General features: G+C 42.5%; 2 protein-coding genes across 6 annotated transcripts in view; one reads left to right on the top strand and one right to left on the bottom strand.

Moving 5' to 3' along the window:
* CAPN3 (calpain 3) overlaps positions 1-5,555 on the top strand; it is a 39,324-nt gene extending 33,769 nt beyond the window's left edge. For both annotated transcript variants that reach the window (XM_068162243.1, XM_068162242.1), the window contains 4 exons: positions 498-576; positions 1,494-1,610; positions 2,457-2,515; positions 3,174-5,555. In XM_068162243.1, coding sequence (XP_068018344.1) covers positions 498-576; positions 1,494-1,610; positions 2,457-2,515; positions 3,174-3,200 — 282 coding nt within the window. In that variant the 3' untranslated portion in view covers positions 3,201-5,555. The remainder of the gene's footprint in view (positions 1-497; positions 577-1,493; positions 1,611-2,456; positions 2,516-3,173) is intronic.
* Positions 5,556-8,881: 3,326 nt separating this feature from the next.
* Positions 8,882-27,144, bottom strand: part of ZNF106 (zinc finger protein 106) — a 42,717-nt gene continuing 24,454 nt past the window's right edge. For 2 of the 4 annotated variants that reach the window (XM_068162239.1, XM_068162238.1), the window contains exons 7-22: positions 26,978-27,047; positions 25,666-25,820; positions 25,512-25,572; positions 24,879-25,220; positions 21,885-22,662; positions 21,509-21,564; positions 20,605-20,750; positions 20,163-20,297; positions 18,951-19,067; positions 17,994-18,185; positions 16,888-16,950; positions 15,583-15,702; positions 15,071-15,142; positions 13,509-13,580; positions 12,783-12,929; positions 8,882-9,524 (exon numbers count right to left, since the gene is read on the bottom strand). In XM_068162239.1, coding sequence (XP_068018340.1) covers positions 9,468-9,524; positions 12,783-12,929; positions 13,509-13,580; positions 15,071-15,142; positions 15,583-15,702; positions 16,888-16,950; positions 17,994-18,185; positions 18,951-19,067; positions 20,163-20,297; positions 20,605-20,750; positions 21,509-21,564; positions 21,885-22,662; positions 24,879-25,220; positions 25,512-25,572; positions 25,666-25,820; positions 26,978-27,047 — 2,583 coding nt within the window. In that variant the 3' untranslated portion in view covers positions 8,882-9,467. Of the gene's footprint in view, positions 9,525-12,782; positions 12,930-13,508; positions 13,581-15,070; positions 15,143-15,582; positions 15,703-16,887; positions 16,951-17,993; positions 18,186-18,950; positions 19,068-20,162; positions 20,298-20,604; positions 20,751-21,508; positions 21,565-21,884; positions 22,663-24,878; positions 25,221-25,511; positions 25,573-25,665; positions 25,821-26,977; positions 27,048-27,144 lie in introns of those variants that run through there. The other 2 variants (XM_068162240.1, XM_068162241.1) reach the window with 2 other exon arrangements.

Raw genomic sequence — 27,144 nt, 5'->3', positions numbered from 1 at the left:
GTACTACAACAAAAAAGAAAAGCTAAAACATATTTACTTCTAAAAAGAAAAGTAATGCCTCTCTTCATCCTACTCACAGCCTAAGCAGATAGCCTAAATTTCTGGAGCTCCAGTACTCACATAAGAACTCCTCCCAGGAGAATACCATGGAAGCATACAAATTGAAGGAAAAGGATGATGGGAACTAGAAGCAGGCCTTATAAATAGCTTAATTAGGACAATCAAGAGAGATGATTAACAACAGAAGCTCAAGTCAAATGAGGAAAGTCTCTAGAGGGCAGCTTTTTGCTTCTCATGCTATGGATCTAAAGTATTTTACTTTGTGCCTGAGGGGAGGCTCTGTGTTAACAACCCAAACTGTTCAGCAGCAAGCTTTTAAGTGAGTAAGAAAGCCTCCAAGCACCTGAGGCACACATCCCCTATCCAGTCGGTGGGTTATTCAACAGGAGGACAAGCTTTTCATTGCTGTTGTGCATTGATCTTTTTTCCTTTTGCAGAAAATTTTCAAGCGTTATGACACGGATCATTCAGGAACCATTAACAGCTACGAGATGCGCAACGCGGTCAATGATGGAGGTACTTCCCCCAGTGCCAAGTGCCCAACAGCTAAAGAAACCTTGAATTGCTTGATGTATCACAGGGGGAGATCAGGAGCAGAGTGCTGCCTTTTACAGACACTAGAGATTTATTTTTTTAAAACCTCTCATTTTCCCCAGCAGAGCTTCTCAAAGATCTAAACAGCAGGCCTCGTATATCTTGCCAATCAAATAGATCTCTTCAGCTCTTTAAAGTTTCCAATCAACAGTGCTCTCCTGTCTTGCGGCTCTCCCACTCAGGGTCCTGCTATTCAGGAGAAACAAGGAGTGCTGAAGACATTTGCTCTCATTTAGGCTGTGGGTTCTTTGTTTGTGTAAGTTAGAACAGAGGAAAACCTTCAACCCAAGTGCACAGTCACCAAAAGCAAGGCAGAGCAGGGCAATGGTTGAGTCTGCTTCAGAGGTAACTGGATGAACATTTTCTGAGTCTTGCTTATATTTCTCAGGCACTGAGCCATTGCAGGCTCAGTCTCCTTTGCTGCCTGCACAGTGAGAAGAAACTGGTTTTGCAAAACATAGTTTAATGACATCTGTCCTGCAAAAACAGGTTTTAGACTTTTCTAGCTTCTTGTCTCAAACACACTGGTGTGCTGCCTCCTCTGCATAGCAGGCCTCACCCAGCAAAGTTCTTTAGCTGCCCTCTAAGGAAGAAGGATGACTTCTTTAATCAAAGAAACAATCTGTTACCCCTGTGTAAGAAAGCAGCTGGACACAGGGAAGCTCCTTATGGCTTTGCTTTATATGATATAGTGGCTGCAGCAGTACCCCACAGCCTGGACCTTGGCAGGGTCTGGACAGAACCTGCTTCCAAAGGCCAAACTGCTTGGGGGGGCCTGATTGGCACCAGTGCTTCCCCTGGCTGTGACCCAACTGTGCCCTATTTGTGTTCCCCTGCAGGGTTTCGGCTGAACAACCAGCTCTACGACATCATCACCATGCGCTACGCCGACAAGAATATGAACATAGACTTTGACAGCTTCATCTGCTGCTTTGTGCGCCTGGATGCCATGTTCAGTGAGTAGCCCTGGTTTTACTGCCCTGCCTCCTCTCATTACCCCCAAAATGTGCTGTTGGACTCAAAGCAAGGTGTGTTTCAAGCAGTACTGACCAGATAGGATATTAATAATCAAAGAGAGGTGCCTGGGGAATCTAAAATATGACAGCCATCTCACACAAACATGAGACACCACTGCATTTACCCATGTTAGCTAAAGAAAAATACAGCAGAAATACTTGCTGCCCATACAAGTAAATACTTGCACAAGTTCTGTGTCCAGTTCTGGGCCCCTCAATTTAAGAAGGACATTGAGACACTTGAACATGTCCAGGGAAGGGCAGTGAGGCTGAGGGTGGGGGGGTGGTGTCTGGAGCACAGCCCTATGAGGAGAGGCTGAGGGAGCTGGGGTTGTTTAGCCTGGAGAAGGCTCAGAGGAAACCTTATTGTTGTCTACAACTACCTGAAGGGAGGTTGTAGCCAGGAGGGGGTTGGTCTCTTCTACCAGGCAACCAGCACCAGAAAAAGAGGACACAGTCTCAAGCTGCACTAGGGGAGGTTTAGGCTGGAAAAGAAAGTTCTTCCCAGAAAGAGTAATTGGCCACTGGAAGGTGCTGCCCAAGGAGGTGGTGGAGTCACCATCCCTGGAGGTGTTCTAAAAAGGATTGGATGTGGCACTTGGAGCCATGGTTTAGTTGGCATGAGGTGCTGGGTGATAGGTTTGACTCGATGATCTCTGAGGTCTTTTCCAACTTTATTGATTCTATGATTCTAAGTTTGCATAGCACAATAGGAGCACAATTTGGTTTGCCACTTGGGATCATTTTTACACATAGAGTAATTCACTCCATTTTTGTTTCCTTCAGGGGCATTCCACGCCTTTGATAAAGATGGAGATGGCATCATTAAGCTCAATGTCCTGGAGGTAAACTGCTTTACACCAGTATTTCTTACACAATGATATACTACTGAGTTTTAATCAAGTTACTCATAACACATGTTCTCAAGACAGCCTATGAGCGATAGTCTGACATTGTTATCCTGTTGGCAATAGGCTGCAAAACCTTCCAAAAATGTTATCAATCTTACATAGAAAATGTCCATGATCAGCCAGCACCAGCTGCTATGTAAGACTCCAGCTGGTGCTGAATGGCACAGCTGCAGACCCTTCCTCTCATCTTTAAAGTGCTTCGAGAATCTTTTGAGATTTGTATGTTAGTGAATTTACATCAGCCCTACTTGCTATGGATTTAAGTGACAATGGGGTTTACATAGTCCTTTGCCTTTTAAAAAAAACTTAAGACATATAAAGTTTCAGCTTAAAAGCATGTCTCTTGAAAGAGAGGCCATACAAAAAAACCCCAAACAACAACAAACAAAAAACCCCAAAACCCCACCCCAAAACAACCCTTAGCTTTTTGCAAGGAGGAATAGGAGCTAGAAGCCCAAGACAAAATTCCTCATTGTCAATGCTTCATACCAAGTGTCAGCAAGCAGCTGCCTTCCAGCTAGAGAGGGTAGTGTCTCAATACAGGCTGTTGGAGTATGCCAACAAGTCTCCTGTTCTCTTACTATTCTTCCAGTGGCTGCAGCTCACGATGTATGCGTAACACCGGAACCAGTGGCTGCCTTCATCAAGAACACAGTCGAGACTTTTGCTTTGAGTCATTCGCTCCATTCATCCCCAAGTGCAACCAACCATTTCTGCATTACATTCTTTGCATGGGGGCTCTAGCCCTTGGAAAAGAGACAACTCTACTCCAGCAGGCAGAGCAGTACGAACATTCTGTGACTACAACTTCCTGACACTCCTTTGGGCAACAAGGATTAATTTACTGATGACTGAACCTTTGTCTGCGTGGTAAAGACACAAAGCATGCAGCTTATTTCTGCTTATGCTAATAATTGGAGAAGTCTTCCATCAACTCAGGCAAAACTGGAACTGCAGCTGAACTGTGAAGGTCAGGTGTTTACTACCACCTTGTAATTAGCACTACTTCATCCTGCTTTTGCTACTATCATTTCAGCCTCTTCCTAGCATTGACTGAGTACTTCACAGGATTGTGTTGATTACACTGAGATAATGCATTAACAGATATAGCAGTGCAGGTTAGTTCTCTGTCATGCTAGGAGCATGGATGCTGTTAAGCACAACAGGCTGCAGGCCTAACTACAGCTTGGTTTCATGTCAAGGCAGAAGTATCAGAACTGAGCACTTTGCTCTCATTTTAGTACCTCCATAGTCTCTTAATTGCACATTGGACCTTTTAAATAGTTTTTATTGTAACTGCTTTCTCTGCAACCTGAAGAAAGTTGCTTCTCATTTAAGGTATCAAACTTCTTATGCATTTAAGTTTATTTATTTACACATGCAGTCCCCTCCAACTCTCCTCAGGGTCCTATTGCCTGACAGTATGGGGTATTCCTTTAGTGCTAGAGGTGATGTGTAGCAGTATTGGACACTGTCCTAGCATGACCACTTTGGGAATATTAGAATATGCAAGTGCAACTGATTTAATTGAACAGGAAATAAAATCAAATGGATTTTGGCCTAATCTTTAAGGTTATTGTTTGGGTTTCATTTGAAAGGAGAGGAGGATGAACCACTGAACACTCTTCCTTCTTTATCCTGAACATACAGCAGCTTTTGGAGTTTTATGGCAAGCATGAAATCAATTTAGCATCTCAAACACTTGCCAGTTTGCTCCGTAAATGTATTAGAGAAACCAAACCCTGGAGCTTGGCGGTTCCACTGTTGGTAGTTTTAAGGCTGACAGGCTTTCAGGACTGGTCAATCACTGACTAATATAAAAATGGAAGTAAAAATAAAATGTGCAAGACAAGATGCAAAGAAACTATCTTCTGGCAGTAGAATCTTCTGCTTACTTCTGTAGTGGTAACAAGTAACAAAGCAATCCACTACTGTAAAGTCTGCAGAAGAGAAGGCTCCGAGGTGACCTAATTGTGGCCTTCCAGTATCTGAAGGGGGCCTACAGGAAGGCTGGGGAGGGACTTCTCAGGATCTCAGGTAGTGATAGGACTAGGGGGAATGGAATGAAGCTAGAGGTGGGGAGATTCAGGCTAGATGTGAGGAGGAGGTTCTTCACCATGAGAGTGGTGAGACCCTGGAATGGGTTGTCCAGGGAGGTGGTCGAGGCCCCATGCCTGGGGGTGTTTAAGAGCAGGCTGGATGAGGCTCTGACCAGGCTGATCTAGTGTGGGGTGTCCCTGCCCATGGCAGGGGGGTTGGAACTAGATGATCCTTGTGGTCCCTTCCAACCCTGAATCAAACTATGAAAGCAAAACTGCAGAAATAAATCACAGCATGCACTCAAAGTCATTCTGGTAGTTGGGACATTGAACTCTAAGGTCACAAAGAAACAGAAAACCTTTTGACTACCAAGTTTTTAATGTTGTCTTGCACTGTAACTTACTCTGAAAGAAAAACCTGTAATTTATTTGAAGAAGAATTATTCTCCTTTCAATTCAACTTTAATCCAAATCACATTGTAATGACTGGAACACCAGCCCTGGGTCACAGCCATGCATTTCTTCCACTAAGCCATCATTTTCCATACAAAAAAAAATGACAGTTTCCATTTTCCCCGACTTGAGCAACTAGGTCTGAGTTTCCTTCACACTGGAAGCAAAAAAAATGCAACATCCCTGCCCTTGCAGAGTCACCTCATGTGTTCAGGAGTGGTCTGATTTTATCCAGCCCTCTTTCAAAAAGGTGAAAAAAATCCAATGCAAAACCAAGTTCTACCAAATCCTGTGAAAGAATCATTCTATTTCTAACAAAGAAGAATCAAGACTGACAAATCATAACAATATAAAGAATTTTTATTAGTGTTTTTTATCTTCTTTTTTTTTTTTTTCTCCTCTTTTTACCATGTCAAGTCTTATTATTATGGCTCACAGCTTTGTACCAAAGTGAGAGAATAAAACCAAGGTCAATCTGTGCACATGTTCTACACAGCCTCAATTACTAAGTATTCCATCACGTTCGTTTATTCCACTTCCATTCTTCCAAAGGACTGCTTAACACTTACAGCAAAGTGAAATCTGAGGAGCTGGCAGGCACATGTAGCAGAATATATACCCACACAGTTTGCTCTTTCACTAATAAGTATTTTACAAACAGTACCTGAACCGTTTCCTTACCCTTCTCCTCACATCTCTGCAAGTCTCAACTGCTTGAATGATAGTACCATACAACCCTGAAAACCAAGATTCATCTGCACTTGTGTTTCAATTCAAAATAAAGGGGTGGAAAAAGATTTCTCAACACCACATTTTTGTGCCTGGGAACCTGCAGTTTATTGCTAGTTTTCATTTATCGTTTACCTTGATGCAGCATTACTACACAGTTTGAAAAAGTGCATTAAGAACTGCACTACTTCAAACACACTGCACAGCCACACCCCTGCTCTTCTGCAGAGTCAGCTCATGTGATGATGATATGTTTAATGTCTGCAATCCACACCTAAGTGACACAGGGCAAGCAGAAGCTGGGACATTTAATGCATCTTCTTACCCATGGATGCAGCAGTTTTCCCACCAGCCCCTTCCACATACAGAAGTAGCAGCTTTGGGCCATAGAATATTTTGCACTGCCAATTAGCTGTTATTTTTCACTCTGAAGCAGAAAGGAGCAATGATAACAGACCAGTCATAGCATTCTCTTATCACTCAACACTTGAGGCTATAGGCATTGGGCAAGGTAAAGCTTTGTACAATGTGAACATTCTATGCTACTCATGCCCTCTTTTGGGGGCTTCAGGCAGGGCCTGGTATGCCCACGGCACAGCAAGCGCTCACACTTTTGAAGAGAATGATGTAACTGATTATAGAAGCACCTGGCCCACTCATTCCATCATAAAAACATACAATGCTTCTGAGTGCTTTCTGCCCACTGAGGAGACTCATGGCTTAACAGGTGCCATGTCAGACCTGCTAAGAGGACAAAGGTGGCTTGCCCCTCAAAGGGTCTGCCATACAGAGTCAGCCATAGTGCAAGTCCAGAGCTCATTTAACATTTAACTAATAAAATGAACACACAGCTAACCAAAAACCAAATCCTTACTCTACTCACTCTTCCACCCACAAGTTTTTACTTGCATAAAAACCAAACTGAAAACAAAAGTAGTCCTGGAAACAGGCTTTGGACATGCAGTACTGCTTTCCTTGAAAATAGTACTCCCTTGAACTTCACACATAATCTGCCTTCCAAAGGTTATTACACTTCAACTGGAGGTATATCAGGAGTCAAAACCCTGAGTTGCAAGACTGGAGAGCATCTCATTAATGGCTACCCAGATTCAGAGAATTAGTTTGCCATCTCTCTTCCAAGGCAAATGACAAAAGCTGTACCAAATTCCAGCTGAACAAATAGGAAGCTGCAGAGAAGCTGTTGCTGGAGATTTCCACAGCTGCACAACTTCATAGCAAATCCTTTTATCATCTCCTCAGGACAAAGCAGTACAGCATTTTCCCCTGAAACCCTGAACAGTTTTAATGTTTCCAAGGACTGATAAGGAAATATCATGAAGTACAAGAAAAGGAAGGAAGTCTGCTTCCACTATCTAGAAGAGATAAACCAAACAAGCAAACGGGAATGCAAATAAAGTGTAATAAATGTGCTTGTTTGCAACACCACATTCCTGAAGTACCAAAATCTACTCTCACACACCTTTTTTCAGAATGCTACAATCACTCCACATGCTGGGGACACACACCTTTCCCTCAAGCACAGTCCATGAATGACAGCTCGAGACATTCACCTTGTTTATGCAGTGTTTTCACATGCTCCTTCATTGTGGTTCACAGCCCTCCCCCCCCCAGAACTCTTGAATATCAATGATTTTGGAAATGGTCTAAGTATTTTGCAGCCTTCTGCTTTTAGGTTATGAAGAAAACAAATAGTCTCAGACTGGGGGGGGAAGAAAGAAAAACAAAAAGGCAAACCCACAAACAACACACTGCAAAATCCAAAACAAGAACACCCTCAAAACAGCCTGGGGTCTGAACCACATACTGGGGGTGTTTTCCTGTCCACAAACAGCTTAATAAACAAACCCAAGCAAATCACCACAAAAGCACTGAAACCTTAATGATTCCCATGTCTGTGAAGCAGAATGCTACTGCATCTCATCCCTATTTTTCTCCTGTCTCTTACAAAAGGAAATAAACCAACGTCAAGGCGACTGCAAAGAAATTCTGCTTGCCCACTAACACCATATAAAAATAGCAGGCTTCAGATAAAAACCTGAAGTTCCTTGATTTGATAGCAGTTGAACATCCATAGGCTTTCCTTGATCACTTTCTTGACCTAAAAAAGCTTCTTTATAGTCAAAGAATGAGGGTATAAAATGTATTTGGTCTGTGGTTGGCATACCAAGCCTCAAAGCAGTGGTGAAAGAGATGCCAAGTAAAACCAGCACACTCAGTCTGTTTGAAAAGCACTGGACTCATCTATAAGCAGCTCAGTTTTGACACCGGGCTGTCCTTACCTTCTCCTCTAGCTTAAGGAAACCTCTGCTTTTTTAACACTGAGTTGTAGTTAGGCAAAAGCGAAGACAAAGCTCCTTGCTAGATTAGTCTCATCATCTAACAGTGCTCTCTGCTGAATTAGTGTCATTGTGGAAGAGAGGATCACAAAGGTAAGTTTTTCACCTCAAGGTGACATCTGCAGAGGAAGGCATTGAAACAGAACACTTTCTACTGAGTCTTCCCCCTCTGCACTGGCTTTTCTGTGGTATCTTCTGTGCATCAATAGAAACAGGACTCCTACACATGATAATGCATTTTCTATCTTCAGTTTCTGCTTGAGAACTTCAGACACTATAATCTTGCTCCATTCTTTTCAGCTGAGTTTTTGTGAACTTGAAATAGGCTAAGCCAGTTAAGCCAGTTCACAACAGAAACAAAACACCACCTAAGGGGATGCAGTTAGGCAAGCACTGCTTTTGCATTTCTCATGGTTTGCTATGTCACTAAGATATGGGATTGCAAAGCTCAATCACACAGATTCCAAGTAAAATCAGGAATCCATTCATGGTGGTGTACCCTGACAACAATGGCTATGCTGGTAATTAATCAAGACAGAAAATGAAACTACTTCAGTCCTTCCTGTGCATAAGGACCTATATTTGAAAACACTGAGATTGCAAAGCATGAGGTCTTTCCTCCAAATAAACCAAATACTTCAGGAGGGCAGTCTGTCACTGGAGATAGTGTTTCAGTTACAGCAATTTTTACACAAGGAATCAAGGTAAAAAATAAGTTACAATTAACAAAAACATTCATTTATTCCAGTTACCCATAAAATACCTTTTCCTTTTATGAAGGAGGTCAAAATGTACACTGGATCTTAAGGTTACACTGTCAGAATTTTCCATATTTGGGGTTGCAGAATTTTATTAACATTGGCCAAAAAAATTAGACACAGCATAAAAAACACAGCTGTCTTAGACACTTCACAGGCTTCCAGCTGAGTTGGCAAAAACCAGCACCTATGGAGACTTAAGTTCTCAGCACCGCTGTGGACCTCCCAAAGACTCTCAGGCCATGCTTCTTAAAAACAAAGAAACAAACAAACAGCATGAATCTAAGGCAGACAAGAGGAGGGAATATACTTATCTGTCACTGAACTAAAACCTTGCAAGAATCTTCCATTGAGGTCAAGCCTTTATTGACCAGCCTTATTTCTTCAGAGTGCAGCACAACCTGCAGTCTCTGTAGCAAGGCATTTTTAGCCCCACTCCAATTTTGCGCTCTAAGTGGGGAAAGAAAGAGGAAAGACTGGAGTAAGAAATTGATGTTGTATGGAATAATTCTGACACAAAGTTTCTTCCCAATGTGGGAGGTGAAAAGCTTCACGAGTCAATCCTGCTGTCATCTTCAGCATGTCTTTCAATGTGTCCTACAGCATCCTGGAAAAGAAAACGGAGAAGTCAGTGAAAAAACCAACATAACCCCCCCTGCAATATTTAAAACACCCAACAACAAAACAAAAAAACAACCAAATGAAAACAAAAACAACAAATAAAATATTTTTGTGACAGAATCCTGAAGCATCAGGGAAAGTGCCATTTCTGGATAATAGGCATTGTTTTCACTCAGAGCTTCTGAAAAAATAAGTATTAAAATAACATTTACAAGAAATCAGTGCCAAGCTATTTGGTGTTGCTCAGCCTGAAGAAAAGAAGGCTCCAGGGAGAACTTACTGCAGCCTGCCAGTACTCAAATAGGGCTTGGGGAGCACAGAGAGAAAGGGGGAGCACAGAGAGAAAGGGGGAGCACAGAGAGAAAGGGGGAGCACAGAGAGAAAGGGGGAGCACAGAGAGAAAGGGGGAGCACAGAGAGAAAGGGGGAGCACAGAGAGAAAGGGGGAGCACAGAGAGAAAGGGGGAGCACAGAGAGAAAGGGGGAGCACAGAGAGAAAGGGGGAGCACAGAGAGAAAGGGGGAGCACAGAGAGAAAGGGGGAGCACAGAGAGATGTAACACTGGCACAGGTGCCTAGAGAACTGGTAGATACCTGAAATATTAAGGGTCAGGCTAGAAAGGGCTCTGAGCAATCTGATCTAGTTGAAGATAGCGGCTCACTGCGGGATGGTTGAACCAGATGACCTTTAATGGTCCGTTCCAACCCAGACAATTCTGAGATCCTATGAAATCCCCTCTCTCTCTCATACCACATGATTCAAGGCACATGAAACCCATCACATTTCAAGCCAGTGTTGTGTATTTTGAAAAGCTTTCAACAGGAATTTAGCTTACATTGCCAAGGATTTTACCAATCAGTCTAATCAGTCTTCAGGTAACAACTCTCCTTCCTCCCACCCCATAATCCTTCCCATGTTGCTAATCCAATTCACAGTATCACAGTATTGCCAAGGTTGGAAGAGGCCTCAAGGATCATCAAGTCCAACCTGTCACCACAGACCTCATGACTAGACCATGGCACCAAGTGTCACATCCAATCCCCTCATGAACACCTCCAGGGATGGTGACTCCACCACCTCCCTGGGCAGCCCATTCCAATGACTAATGACTCTCTCAGTGAAGAGCTTTCTCCTCACCTCGAGCCTAAACTTCCCCTGGTGCAGCTTGAGACTGTGTCCCCTTGTTCTGGTGCTGGTTGCTTGGGAGAAGAGACCAACCCCTTCCTGGCTACAACCACCTTTCAGGTAGTTGTAGAGGGCAACGAGGTCACCCCGAGCCTCCTCTTCTCCTGGCTAAACAATCCCAGCTCCCTCAGCCTCTCCTCATAGGGCTTGTGCTCAAGGCCTCTCACCAGCCTTGTTGCCCTTCTCTGGACACGTTCAAGTGTCTCGATGTCCTATACCTCCTCCTCCTGTTCTTACACCGCCTTTCATTTTTCCCATTAGTGCTTACACTTACTCAGAAATTTATGCACTACTTAAATGATTGTTCACAAAACCAATCCCAAGAGAAAATTAAACAGCATCAGCATCCATCACAATGAAGGCAGGCAGTGATGGATAAAAATTAAGAGGCTAACAACGTTTGAAGTTTGTTCATCTTAAAAGTAAGATTTTTTAGAATAGAATAAACCAGGTTGGAAGAGACCTTCAAGATCATGGTGTCCAACCTATCATCCAACAGCACCTAATCAACTAAACCATGGCACCAAGCACCCCATCAAGTCTCTTCCTAAACACCTCCAGTGATGGTGACTCCACCACCTCCCTGGGCAGCACATTCAATGGCCAATCACTCTCTCTATGAAGAACTTCTTACTAACATCCAGCCTAAACCTCCCCTGGTGCAGCTTGAGACTGTTTCTACTAAAATGTAACATCTTAAGCACAGTTATACGAATTACCATGTAATATTTGGGATCAAACTATTTTGAATTGGTCCTATCTCACAGAATGACAGAATGCATTGAATTGGAAGGGACCCTTGAAGTCATCTTGTCCAACCCCACCTTGCGGTCAGTAGGGACATCAACAAGATCAGGTTGCTCAGGGCCCCACTGGAGCTTGAATAGCTCCAGTTATCACACTTAGCTGCAGCCTGTCACAAGTCAAACTGAATCCCAGTAGACTTGTATGACTGTAACTGAATGCAGTTAATTCTGTCAAGACTGGAAGAATTTAACCATTTTTAAGAGAAACAGGGTCAAGTTCCACAATTGTGGTGATATAGTCACTAGTGGTGTGCCCCAAGGATCAGTGCTGGGCCCTGTGCTCTTTAACATCTTTACTGATGATCTGGATGAGGGCATTGAGTCCATCATCAGTAAATTTGCTGACAACACCAAGCTGGGGGCAGGAGTTGATCTGCTGGAGGGTAGAGAGGCTTTGCAGCGGGACCTCGACAGGCTGGACAGATGGGCAGAGTCCAACGGCATGAGATTGAACACATCCAAGTGCCGGGTTCTGCACATTGGCCACAACAACCCCATGCAGTGCTACAGGCTGGGGTCAGAGTGGCTGGAGAGCAGCCAGATGGAGAGGGACCTGGGGGTACTGGTTGATGGTAGGCTGAACATGAGCCTGCAGTGTGCCCAGACAGCCAAGAGGGCCAATGGCATCCTGGCCTGCATCAGGAACAGTGTGGATAGCAGGAGCAGGGAGGTCATTCTGCCCCTGTACCCTGCACTGGCTAGGCCGCACCTTGAGTACTGTGTCCAGTTCTGTGCCCCTCAGTTTAGGAAGGATGTTGACTTACTGGAACGTGTCCAGAGAAGGGCAACAAAGTTGGTGAGGAGTTTGGAACACAAGCCCTATGAGGAAAGACTGAGGGAGCTGGGGTTGCTTAGCCTGGAGGAGGCTCAGGGGTGACCTTATTACTCTCTACAACTACCTGAAGGGTGGTTGTAGACAGGCGGAGGTTGGTCTCTTCTCCCAGGCAGCCAGTACCAGAACAAGAGGACACAGTCTCAGGCTGCGCCAGGGGAGGTTTAGGTTGGATGTTAGGAAGAAGTTCTATGCAGAGAGAGTGATTGCCCATTGGAATGTGCTGCCTGGGGAGGTGGTGGAGTCACCATCATTGGAGGTGTTCAGGAGGAGACTTGACAGGGTGCTTGGTGCCATGGGTTAGTTGTTTAGGTGGGTTGGATTGGTTGAAGGGTTGGACGCGATGATCTTGAAGGTCTCTTCCAACCTGGTTTATTCTATATTCTATAAAGTACTTTGTCCTACCAAATACAACCACGTACCTGCTTGGACCCTTTTCTGGAAGTAAAGAAAGCATCACAGTTCTTCCAACGACATTTCAGGGTCTGAAAATTTGGGTTGGTGTGGTCAGTTAGCAAGTGCTGTTTCAGATGGTCCACAACTCCAAAGATCAGGGAACATCCATGCCACTGGGAAAGGAAAAAAAAACCAAACATAAACAACCCACATCAGAATAAGTCAGAGAAAACCACTTTTAGCTAATGCTTTTCCTCTTGGTACTTCACAATATTCTACCAAGTCTTCACACATGTGCCATCCCTTGAAACTTTTTAATCTTCCTGTTCCATTTCCAGTCTCATTAGTCCCTGTTCCTTTAATCACAGCTTTACAGAGATTCTTCCTGCCTCCAGCCAAGCAAGAATGGCAGGAGGAAGAGAGGAACTAAGCTTTTACAAGATGCAAGCTCACCTGAGACAAAGTCATCAGGAATTTAATTAAAATTACTTAGCAAAATACATCAGCTTTTCTATGTCACTCAGGAGTAGTTTATGGTTTTAAACAGCTACATGTCACTACTTAGAACTGTCAGAAGGAAGAGGAATTTAAGATGCAACTTGCCCCAAGGCATACACATGCACTAGTGATATATATCTACACTTACCATGTGCACATGCATTTAAAAATATTATTGAATTGAATTAATGTGAGTAGTTTCTACCCCCAGGAAATCAGTCTGAAAGGAAGGCTAAAAACATTTTGTTCATTACCCAGCAACGATAATTCTGCATTAGATTAAGCCTCACAGCTCTGACACTGCCATCATAGCACCCAGTGTAGATCTGCAAAAGAAACATTTGTGGATAAGCAAGCTGGTAATAGCAGGGAAAAAAAAAAGAAAGAAGGAAAAAGGAGACTTTAGTGTGGAATATGCTAGATAAAACACTCCAAAATATCAACATGAAAGGCTTCTAAATATTATAACAAATGTAACAGTCTAACCTAATTCTTCTAAAACTTGCATTCACAGTTTACAAAACCACATTAATGAGTAAGAAATGTCACTTCTGTAACTGGTAATGTCATGTGTAGAAGTTCCAGGAACTTTGAAATATAAGGTTATTATCCACTGAAGTGGGAAAAAAAATTAGGTGTAAACGTATGTTCCAGAACTTAGCCAGTTATATGGATATCAAAATGGGATGGGGAGAAGGGCAAGGAAGAATGTTGGAATTTCAGAAGGAAAAGACTGATGCACACCCTGAAAAGGCAGGCAAAAGGCATCTTAAAACCCCTTTTGTCGAGCAAACGCTCTAAGCAAAATTGTCCTTTGAAAAGCAAGGATGCTCATAATCCCATGAAGAACATTCATCATTAAACAAATAAAAAGGTCCTCAAGTAATACAGAAAGGTCTGCAAGATGAAGGCTTCACTTGTTATTTTTGTTCAAGTCTGTCTGTCTTTTGGAAACACGTCACTAGGCTGTAACAGTCTGCTGTGTATAAGAGACTACACACACCTTAGCAGTAAGACTACTACAGAAAATTGCCATCTTTCACTTGTCACTAAGCTTCTCATCTGCACAATTCTTTGATTTGAGAATGCCCCAGACTATTGCTGGGGGCTATCTGATGCCCCTGGCAGTAAGAACAAAGCCTGAGTGCACTTCACTCTCCATCCCACTCATACAAGAAACGAAGCTTGGGCAGTTCATATTCCAGTTAGTGAATCAGTTGGGTTAGACTCAGCTCTCTGCTACTACAGATCACTACCCCACCTCGTACTTTACAATCTAAAAGAAACTCTGCAAACAAATTCCTATGTATGTAGGCAAGTAAGTGCTTTTAATGACTATTTTAAGCAACTTATTTATTCAGAAGTGCTTCTGAAACCTATGCTGCAGAGTTGATAAATTCAGAAATTGGTACACCTGGATCAACTGCACACCCAGTTAGTAACCAAAGTTACTAGAGGTTGGCTGTGGGTGAGGTTTTTCTTCAGCATGTGTGATTCTCCTGACTAAAAGTCAAACAGGATTGATGTCTGAAGAGGGAATATTTCACTATTTCTAGATTCTTCACAATCATCCCTGTAAATAGAACTATTGTTTTATACTACAGTAAGCTAGAAGGTAACTTTCCCCCCCCCCAGACAGTAATATTACATCAACACAAAGCTGTTAGAACAACTTGATTCTTTGGCTGACATTCCTAAGTTCTTTTTTAGCCAGACAGCAGGTTAATTTCATTATCTGAAAAAAATTAAACTGCCTTGTATATGCTTATGGAAATTACAACCTTCTCTTTGAGAACAGTGAAAAGAAGGACGTTACCATGCTCTTATGGATGGTCATACACATGATCATATCTGTGTGGCCTCCATAGACTTGCAGGCGGTCATGGGACTTGAAAGAAACAGAAAGAGACATTTAATAGCATGACAGTTAACAGCCATTTTACAGACATGCAAAGGACAATGCTTCCAAGAGCAGGCCCTGGGTAGCAACTAAATCCTCTGGTAGATTCCAAACTTCACAGCCATCAGAAAAGCTTCTACTTCCGTGAGCCTTTTTGTTCAGCTAAGCACTTGGTCTCTCAGCAGGCAAAACTAACATTTCCTCACTTTCCTGAGCTGCCATTGTCATAGGACAGTCCAGGTTCTAAAAAACTGGGTTAGGTCATAAACACCCTTGTATTTTGGATGGTGAGACTACTATATAATCTGAATGACAGGAAAGAGAGGGATGGGCCAGAGACCAGTAAGCAGAAGCATCACTTCTACTTGACTTCAAAATAATTAACACATTATCAGGTGCATGTCATTAGTAACCATCTATTTTCTTACCTGCAGTTCATAAACACGAACAAATTTATCCAGACACGCTGTCACCATCACCTTCCCAAGAATGTTCACAACCGTTACTGCGTGGTTATGGCCTTTATAGATCCGTACCAGCTCTCCAGTCTGCATCAAGAAAAAGCCAAGGCAAACAGCCGTTTGGTTATTTGTTGGGAGTTTGTCTGAAGCAAAGCCAAACCAGAACAGTTTTACCTCAGCCAGATAGGGCAGTCAGCTTCATGCTGACTACTCAAAAAATGGAAACACCTTTTACATTAGACTTCCATTTCCTGTGAAGACGCTTCTAGATTACAATCAAATATTACTTATACTTTTCTTTACCCATGTTAACACAGAGCCACTCCAGTACAAGAGAAATGCCTGCCACTACAAGAAGTACGAACTTCTCTTTCCATCATTTCAGTCTGCAGAAGAGAAGGCTCCGAGGTGACCTCATTGTGGCCTTCCAGTATCTGAAGGGGGCCTACAGGAAGGCTGGGGAAGGACTTCTCAGGATCTCAGGTAGTGATAGGACTAGGGGGAATGGAATGAAGCTGGAGGTGGGGAGATTCAGGCTGGATGTGAGGAGGAGGTTCTTCACCATGAGAGTGGTGAAACCCTGGAATGGGTTGTCCAGGGTGGTGGTCGAGGCCCTGTCCCTGGAGGTGTTTAAGCCTAGGCTGGATGAGGCTCTGGCCAGCCTGATCTAGTGTGGGGTGTCCCTGCCCATGGCAGGGAGGTTGGAACTAGATGATCCTTGTGGTCTCTTCCAACCCTGAATGATACTATGACATTACTGACATGTACCTGCAACTAGTACTGTGCTATTAGTACTAGCAGTAATTATGTAGCCACAAGGATCAGTGAGTTCACAGAAATGAACACCTTTTTTTGCCAATTAAAATTTACCTCCAATACATCTCTTAATCTAACACTGCTTGCCTACATCACTGCTTCTCTAACACAGGGAAAAAATGGTGATAAAAGGAAGAGTGTGTCAGGCTTAGAGATCTAGCATTCACGATCATGTAACAGCTTTTGAACCAGTCAGATTGGAACACTGTGTTCAAGATTTCCCTGTGATAAAAGATTCCTCTATCATCAGAATATCTCATTTAAATCTTTCCACAGTATGTTTATGTATTTCATCCATGCCACATCAGTTAGCTACAGTGCACAGTCACATTAACAAATTTCTGGAAGTAATTTGCCCCACCAGTCAGTCAAAAATTCTGGAAATACTAACTTGATAGCACAGTAATTCACTGCCTCCATAGTAAAAGTCATTCCAGCTTTATACATGAGACTTACATGAATGTTGTGAGCATGGACAGACTGATCACTGGAGCCACTGAACACCAGATCATTCACCACCTTGGGGGAAAAAGAAAAAAGTTTTATTTCTGTAACAGGTAGAGATAAGTAAGCAAGACATTACAATATTAAAGTTGCACTGTAGTATTTCCTAAACTTGACAGTCAAAAATGACCAGAGTATGAAAAATAAGCACACCTTTCTTTACCTAAGAGCTGAAAAATGTACTGTGCCATCCTAATGATGACTTCTGACACTTTACAGTTGACATTAGAGGCTATTACCTTGCACCCTGCCAGGCTAACTCATCCTACCCATGGACTATTTTCAGGGATAGCTCAGCAGCAGATCAGGGCCCAAGCAAACGGAATGCAGACTGCTGCTCTGCACATACACAGTAAAGCATACTTTTTCCTGGAAATATTGGACAGGTTTGTACCTATATTCTGGTCATGCAAGAAAGTGTTCCTGACAAGTAGTATTCCAGAAAGGAAGCTTAGCAGATCATGGATCAAGAAGGGAAGAGAGTATGCTACCACACAAACAGAACTAGGATAGCCCACAGGGCAAAAAAAAAAAATGTGCCACTGCACCACAATATCCAAGTCATAAATACAATTGAGGGAATTCATCCCTTTTTACACAACAGCAGTCAGCCAAACAGCCAGACAAGCACATGTTCCAGCTGGTATCTCAGGAGCCAGAAACCTGTAAATAAGCTGGTGATTCTTCTGTTAAACTTCACTGAAGTTACACTTCATGCAGTTTCCTCAAAGGTTTGTACCATCAGAATACACAAAAGCTAGCTTCATCTTTTCCCTAACTATCCCTTTGTTGGCAAACTCACATTTCAAGTTTCCCTGAATCTTCTAACAAGATGAAATAAACATGCTCCCTACATACAATCCCAACAGTTTTGCTGGGAAGATGAGATACAGCAGCCAGCCAGAGAGAATTTTCCTACTAAATTACTCAATTTTTATCCTTTAAAATAAAGATATTTTCTATTTCCTTCCACAATCTGCTCACTATTCAATAAGAAAATGAAAAAATACACCACGTGAAGCATTCTTTGTCCAAAACATATTTTCAGAGACACTTGCCTTCATGCAGAGTATAGTCTTGCTGTGACCTTCCAGGGTTCTGAGAAGCAGCCCATTGCGCGCATCCCGCACACTGATGGTGCAGTCGTAGGAGCCCACTACCAACAACTTGCGTGCTCCTTCCTGTGCGGTAGCTAGGCAGCTCACTGCCCTAGGGCCATGGCATTCAAAGGTATCAACCTGCTTGTTGTTCTGTTGGGGAAAGAAAATATGGTAACTGAAAATTAAGTTACAGCATTTCAGTTCAGTAACAACTAAACTCCCAAATCCAGGAAATAACTCCTACTTAATTACCTAGCAAAGGTCCAGTAAATCCTCCTTCAGAGTTACAACAATGACAGAAAACAGTGTTATGAGAAAAATGCAGAACAGGATAAATTTGTTGGATAAGTTTGAGAAATCCTAGGATCCATCAAAAAAATTGTCAGAAAAATAATTCACTTAAATAATGATTTTTATTCACTTTCAAGTATCATGGGGACTGCTGATTAAGCTGCTCTGTGAAGGAGTCCCTTCTAGAACTGCAAATGGAACATGCAATTATTCAAGTCTTTCATGCTACTTTGATGAGCAAGAAAGAAGAATTCACAAAAGAGCTGTGCCAGAAACAACTTCTGACACATGACTGGTAGGCCAGGTGAAACTGTAAGGAAAAACATGACTACAGTACAGCAGTAAAGAGAAAGGTAACCACAGGGAAGGGGAGATGGGACTGCTTTGTATGATGACAAAATAAAGGGCCCAACCGCACCAATAGTGACCATTTACACCAAAATACTTATCATAGTATCAGTCAGGGTTGGAAGGGACCACAAGGATCATCTAGTTCCAACCCCCCTGCCATGGGCATACTTGAATTACAGATACACTTAGAAGAGAAAGAATAGCAAGTAACAGAAAGTGGAGAGAAACAGCACTGCAAGAGGCTTTGAAGTGCCAACATTTAAACCAACAAACCTTTATGCTGAAAGTAACCACACTGCCATTGGCAAGGCCTGCATAAAGCATCCGCCATCGACTGTGTAAACACAGCACTCGATCTTCCAATTTAAACTGTTCTACGCACTCTTTGGTCTGGCAATAGAAGGAAACATAGAAAGCTTTTCATTAACTGAAAACAATGGAGAGAAAAAAAAAGGAAAAACATCCAGAAACAAATGATCATTTTCACCCACTAGCTGCATCTTTTCAAGCAACAGAGATGGTACCAAACCATCCGAAAGCCTAGCATCACATGGCAGTCTGGTCCTGCCCTTCATCAGCTCACTCCCATTTCTGAGGCATGTCTGCACTTCAGCAACTAGTTATAACCCCAAAAGCTTTATTCTAGTCACAACCTCTAATGTATACAGAAGTTTAGACTACAGACTATATATGTATGTGAAAAACATTCTGTTACACGCCTGAGTTTGAGGAATCCTCAAGAAGTCCTCCCCTAGGGAAGTGTCAAGAATCATCATCTGAAAAGTGAAAAACCTCTGGCAGTTTGCCTCACAAAGCAGATATCTGCTTTCCAGTCCTTGAAGCCACAGGTTGGACAAGACTTTCTATAATTTATCCTTACAAATCCAGCTTCAGGAAATCTCAGTCTGCACTTCCAAATGCCTTCAAAAGGGTTATCAGGCACTGGAAGTCACCATCCCTGGAGATAGTTAAAAGATGCATGGATGTGGTACTAAGGGGCATGGTTTAGTGGTAGTAGTTTAGCAGTAGTGGTGGGATTGTGAGCTCTAGGCAAGAGGTTGGACTTGACCATCTTAAAAGTCACTTCCAAACTTCACAATTCTAGGATTCAGAATAGCAGATGTCTGTTCACTCTATAGTTGCTCTACAAACAGTGCAGTGCATTCTATAAGCAATGAAGTTAGAAATACAGCAAGACAAATATGATATTCATGGCTGGACAACCATCCTGCCCTTTGGGGTTCCCAATATTCAGGATCCCATTACTCTGTTCTGACTAAATCTCTGCTGACAAAGTAATCAAAACATTAGACAGTAAATCACTCAATGGTTTGTTTGTTTTTATCAACTGCTGCGCTCTAATGAGAAACAAAGTGGAGCCAATGTCCAGCTCCTACAGATCTAAAAGGCTTTTTTCATTTATATTCACAAACAAATACTCGCACAAAAACGCAGCACATGTTAATCAACATAAAGTTCGAGTACCTTAATATTGTAACAGTTGATAGTGTGGTCACTTGAACCAGTGTAGAGCGCAGCATTCTTCCCATTCGTCTGAGTGACCAGGAGGCAGTTCACTTTTGAAGTATGTCCTTCGAAGATGGCCACACGCTTCCTGCTCTAAAAGGAAAGCACAGGGTCTGCCAACATAAAGGCCTATAACACCTCTCGGAGTCTGCACCTGACAGAGTAGGGTAGGACAGCTAGCAAAAGCAGGATACATACAGCACTGTTATCTTCCCTTACCCCGTTCATATGAAGAAGGGGCTCAGGAGAGGGAGAAGATAGGGTTGAAGAAAAGGACAGCATTAAAAAAACAGGAGCTTGAAAAAGCAGTTGTTTCCTTAGGCACATAGTGAAGCTTTACAAAACAATTGCAACCTTGTGACTATAATTAACGTAACACCATTTCCACAACCTTACTTACAACCAGATTGTAGGCACAAACAGTTTTGTCTGCTGAGCAGGTATACAACAAATTCCCAAAAATCTGAATAGCATTCACTGCAGCCTGGTGTCCCTCAAAGTTTCCCTCTGTAGGTTCTTCATCCTCACCTGGCTCCGATGACAGTTCTGCAGGACAGAGACGTGTATTTTGATTATGGGAACACATTCAATGCTGCTGTTCTTTGTATTACCAAATGGTACAACTATTTCATAGGCTCAGCACCTTTAAGTCAGATTTCATTGTGAGTCACAGCTGGAGCCATTAAGTGGCAGAAGGCAATATAAAATGCCAGTAGGGCTTTTATATTATGTTAAGACAATACAGATCTTTAAAATAGCAAAAGGGTTGGTCTCTTGTCCCAGGCAACCAGCACCAGAACTAGAGGACACAGTCTCAAGCTGCACCAGGGCAAGTTTAGGCTCAAGGTGAGGAGAAAGTTCTTCACCAAGTCATTGGCCATTGGAATGGGCTGCCCAGGGAAGTGGTGGAATCACCATCCCTCAAGGTGTTCAAGAGGAGGTTGGACGTGGCACTTGGTGCCATGGTCTAGTCATGAGGTCTGTGGTGACAGGTTGGACTCGATGATCCTTGAGGTCTCTTCCAACCTTAGCGATATTGTGATTGTATTATTGTTTGTCCTACAGCTCTACGGAGACTGTGGAGCAGAAGTGTTCGTGTAGGAGATGGCGAGAGGATGTGGAGGGGTCAAGGCACAAAGCATTCACTGAAAGACATGAGTATGCATCACTTCTCACTTCACTGTTTAATGCTGGGTTTTATCTTCTGGGCAAAATTCCCCTTTGGAAATAGTCTGGTCCAATTAATTCAAAATTCTACGAGACACTAGATACAAAGTATCAGAAGAAAAGCTTAAAAGATATACCTGAGGAGTTCTTTGATCCTCTTAATGATGATATGGAAGTCTGCGTCTCAGCCACACTGAACACAAAGAAAAAAGGAGCAACATCAGACTTTGTAATACTCCAGATTATGAGACTGCACATAGGAAATAGGCCTTAACAAATAAACTGAAACCCAGACTTTCTGTGGAGGGCAGTCTTGCTCTTGTATTAAAAGCTATTAGTAGGTAACAATACAAAAAAATGCAAATTCCATTTTCATTTGCTCTCTTATTTCACTTTCAAATGAAATCAGAAATTAGGATTGTTTAAGACTTTCTGAATAAGGGAAAAAAAAAAGAGGCCTTTTGTAATTACTGTATAATGCTTTTTCTTTTCAGAAATCGACAATAATCTCACCTTCTTTTCCCATCATTCCCATAATTTGTGCCAATCTCACTGGTAGAGCTCACTTCATCATAACCAGAGCAGGATGCCTCTAGGACTGCTTGATCCACAGGGCTGCGTGAATCCCTCTTTGATGGACTGTCTGATTTCTCATCTCCCGACTCTGAAGAATCAACATCAACCACCTCACAATGAGGTGCTGGAACTTCCACTAGTTCCAGAGAAACATCACTGTCATTCTCATCATTATTTCTTGCAGTTTGACCAGTAATTCCTTTCTCCTGTCTTGGAGGAGTGGATGTAGTAACTTTTACTCCTTTAGGAACTTTCCCGCCCTTGACTTTTCGGACAGGCTTAGAGTCAATTACATCCTGTTCTGTATCGCTGTTCTCTGGCACATGGGCTGCTCTCAGAGTTTTCTTCTTCCTTAACCTTCTCCTCCTCCTATTCCCTTTTTCTGCTGGGACTACAGTGGTTGCCATCTGTTGCTTGGAGGGTTCCGCCAACAATTTGGGAGTTTTATCCACTGGCATTTCTAGAAGGGCTGAATGCTTCGGAAGAGAAGGCCTACGCTGAACCTGTAAAAAGCTTTCAGTCACTGTATCATTTGCTTCTCTCTTGCTGAAAACAGACAGTGAATGAGAAGGGTCCTCAGGAAGCCTAGCCTTTCCCCTGTTCTTAGCAGGCTTGCGAACATCTTGATCGGTATTTTGGAAAAAAGCTGCCAGCTCTGATATGGATATGGTTGCAGAGATGACTGGATACACTGCTGTCCTCTGGTTGGTCTCTTCTGAAGAAAAAGATCAGTGTCATATCCAATCTACAGCAATAAATATTTATGCAAAATATTATGAACATAAAACTGCGTGGAAAACTTGATTGTGCATGTGAAGTACATATTCCTAGGTGTTGAAAGCTATTTCAGTCAGCTACCCATCCTTTACAAAACATAGCTGCAAAATGAAACATCTATCTATGTGCCAAGAAGCAAAGAAACAGGGCCCATCATTCATGCTGCTGGCTGACTATATGCTGCTTTGGTGAATCTTTGGTGAAGCCTACTTTGTCAGCTTAATACACCTCCACCCTTTGCAGTGTGGTCCCTTACCAGCTGTGACCACTGCTGCAGGACTGGTATTAACCAATGCATGGCTAATGTGTCTCTGCTGCTCAGTGACACAGATTGAAGACCTTGTGCACAACCCATCTGGATTAATTATTTCTACCAAGTTACTAGTTTAGAATAAACCAAACCAGGTTGGAAGAGACCTTCAAGATCATAGCGTCCAGCCCATTAACCAATCCAACCCACCTAAACAGCTAACCCATGGCACCAAGCACCCCATCAAGTCTCTTCCTGAACACCTCCAATGACGGCGACTCCACCACCTCCCCGGGCAGCACATTCCAATGGGCAATCACTCTTTCTGTATAGAACTTCTTCCTAACATCCAACCTAAACCTCCCCTGGCACAGCCTGAGACTGTGTCCTCTTGTTCTGGTGCTGGCTGCCTGGGAGAAGAGACCATCATCCGCCTGTCTACAACCTCCCTTCAGGTAGTTGCAGGGAGTGATAAGGTCACCCCTGAGTCTCCTCTTCTCCAGGCTAAGCAACCCCAGCTCCCTCAGTCTTTCCTACCCATCATGTAGAGGAGTCACACACAACCCACTCTGCAGCATCATGCCTTCTATTGCAAGAATGGCAGCACTGTAAGCCACCAGAGTAAGCTTTGTTAGTTTATCTGTGGTGGAATAAGCCATGGGGCAAACTGTCCTTCTCATCTTAGTTTGAAGCTAGTATGAACAAATGAATGCAGCCTCTTAAGTGAGACAGGCTAAAAGTACAACCAGCAGCTCACAGCTGTGTTTGTCACATTCTAAAACTCCCCATTTGCATGTGCAGTAACTAATGTCCAGAGGAGAATGCTTCAAATTCACTGCATTTACTGGGTGGGATCCATCAATGTGAACAGGAAGCTGTCAGTATTTGGAACATTTTTCTGCTTTGCTCTCTTAGAAACCAGCAAATGAAACCTACAGCAATACTTAGAGAAAGCTGTTGGACTGTTTAACACATCATAGTACTAACCCGATACTTTGGAATTACACATCCAGCTAGAAAGAGCTTAAGCATGAGCAACCCACACTGCCATCATCTGGCAAGTTTCAAGATAAAAGTAGAAGTGGTGGACAACATAGAGTATGCTGCACGTAGAGTAAACTAATGGCAAGCTCTTTTTCCCCTGACTCCTAACTGCTGTACATGGCTGCAACCTGCTAGAAAACCCTCTATACATAGGACATGAGTGCTTTGATGTGTTGAATTATACTGGAAAGAAAGCACAAAATCCCTTAAACTAGGCACCTGTCTAACATCATGCATCCTTCACACCCTACAAGAAACATGAGGAAATGATTTTAATGTTTGTTTTGCTTTCAAATGACTGATATGAGAGTAATGGGTGACTTAAAGCAAAGCTTCTAAAATTAAAAGTTATTAACTCTCAGCCCTTTGACTACTGCAGATACTCAAAAAGGAAGTAGGAAGTCACCGTGGCAATGCAAGAAAACAGAATCACTCAGTCCCACCAGTGGGAGATTGCACCTTCAAAGTAAGGTTGACCTGATCTCCTGGGGAAGCAGACAAGCCAGATGTCCACCTCTCAAGAAGCAGACAGGCTGCCCCATCAGAAATCCTCTCCTCCAAATTACAGAATTTACCTGATGGCAAATGCTTATTTTCCCCTCAATTTACCAAATTCACTTGATGGTACACACTCATTTTAAATGCAGCGCATACAGCGATTGAGTGCTACCAAAGCCACAGCAGTTTGACAAACACCAAAAGAATATTCTTGCTTTCAATATGTCAGAATTAAGTTTGCAGGAAACAGACAAAGATGCTAATGTGGTAAAGACACTCTTCTGTAAGAAAAAAGAAAAGAGAAGAAAAATTCCTTATTTCTACAGCTAATTCTCTTAAAGCAAGGAGAAGCCAACACATACCATTCTTGCGCTCTACCTCTTCTGCTTGTGAAGCACATGGAGAGCTCTGAAGTACAGAATTCACATTTTCTTCTGAGCCTTTTGGAGACACAGGTTCACATTTAACTTGTACTGAGGAGTCAGGAGGAACAGCGGGTGTGATGCCAGAAGACTGGAATGGTGATGGCACATTTACATGGACAGAAGCTCCCAGTGGAGGTATCGAAGAAGACGAATTGTCCAAAACAGGCAGGGAGGAGCCTGCAGGGGTTAAGTCAGCTGCCACTGGAGATTTGCTATTTCTTCTCTCACTTAGGACACTGCAGGGAAGTTGCTCTGACAGTTCAGAAGGTTCATATGTTTCTAATGGCAAAAGAGAAGACAAGGAAAAACAGAAAAAAAAATGTTCACATTTTACAGTAACATTTAGCGGCGCTAAGAGCTCATTTCTTGGGGTCACACAGACAAGGAAAGGACTGGGAAAAAAACACTAAATGCCACTACCAAAGACAACAGATCACACGTGAACCAAGACCACAATTCTATTGTGTATTTTATAAGAGAATTCCAATTAAATGCAATTTTTACAAGACACTGAGTTCAAAGGGTATAAGAATCAGCACTCTACTATTGGAGTTCTATGGTATCAGGTACCTTGTAGCCCCTGCAAGATCTGGATTCTCTGACTTCTCAGTGTGCTCATTTCCATGGTTATCTGCAAAACAGTTGTAGTTTAAATCAGTCCTACTTAAAGCAGGTTTTTTTCCTGATAACTTGTAATTCAAACAGTCTTAACAATCACTGTTACCTGTTGCTTTAATACAAGGAACCGTTGAACTTCAACATACGCAGCCTGCAGGGCAGCCCTAGCCTGCAAGAGACTGGTGTCCACACTATGCAGGGACTTGCTTAACTCCTCTTCCCTCAGTGAAATCGCCAACAAGTGGTCTACCTGAGAACGTTCTGAAAAAGAAATTAAAAGAGAGTACAATTGTCCTTGACAGTACATTAAGATACACTGCATATTATTTATCAACAAATACTACTGCCTCAGAAAGTAAAAGTCACATAAATTAGGTCAAGCACCAACATTCATACAAGTAGTTCAGAAGAATTATCTACACACAGGAATATCCACATCTACATGAAGAAGAGAAGAGTCAAGTATTCCTCTATCCAGGACCTCAGCCTTCTAATTCTAGTAACCATTTACAGCATAGCTGTGCCAGCACTGATCCAGTTGAGTTAAACAAAGTCATTCTCTTCCACAAAATTCTTTTCTTGAAGCACACATGTGCATGAAGTACAAATATATACTTTCCATGAATGTAATAAAGCAGAGGCAAATTTCAATCACACCACATTTAAATTCTTTGGTTAATCCAGAAGCAAAGGAAATGCAGCTTAAGAGGAAAAAGAAAGGGAACATTTGAAAAAGTTATCTTCTGGACTCCAAAGCTCACTGATGATGATGCAATGGTTTAGCTCCCAAAGTTCCACCTAAAACACAGATAGTTCACTTTGATACACAGCAATGTGGAAGTGGTTGGCATGCTTAAGACAGACCTTGCTAATGCCAGAATAAGAGTTTTCTTTGGTCAATATCAGGAAGGATCGGGGCTTTCCACATTAATTTCCATTAAGGACAGGGAAGAAGTAGTAAAAAGATAAAATGCATTGCTGCAGATGGCAGAAAGAGAAGACAGCCCAAGTCACGCAGAGTACAAGTTTTCTAGTAAGACTATCCAGAAGTAGAAAGGGAAAGCTGCATGGATGAATTATAATGGAGTGATAGGTGCTTCTCCCTTCAGAACTTCCATCCAAAGAGGCAACACATCTCTCTCCCCTGAGCAGGGGAAAGCAGAGGTCCTATTTGTGCAACTGCAAACATGGACTGCAGGCAGAAAGGAAGAACAAAATCTTCTCTTAGGAGTAACTTTCAATAAGTTAAGATGGTGTTCTTCAGAGAACCATGCATTGTAGACTTGAGACCTGTCCACCCTATCATCTTCAATAAGAGCCCAAGAAGCACCAGAGTAACATTAAGTAACTACCATTTTAGTCAAGTCAAAATACCACTAAATATCTATACCAGAAGCACATGCATTATATTCACTCACCTTTTTTACCTTTGATCTTTCTTCTCTTATTCTTTCTTTCTAGACTAGGGATTTCAGGAGAAGATCCCTCCTGCAAATGAATCATTTATTAACCACAGTTACAAGAGCAATTTTGCCTAAATCAAGGTGTTAAAACATCTTTTTTTCCCCCAGCCATTATTGATACC

This window comes from Melanerpes formicivorus, unplaced genomic scaffold, assembly GCF_026170545.1.
Source record: "Melanerpes formicivorus ecotype bairdi unplaced genomic scaffold, bMelFor1.0.p_v2 SCAF_62, whole genome shotgun sequence".
Taxonomy (NCBI): domain Eukaryota; kingdom Metazoa; phylum Chordata; class Aves; order Piciformes; family Picidae; genus Melanerpes; species Melanerpes formicivorus.
This window is presented reverse-complemented; position numbering and strand designations above follow the sequence as displayed.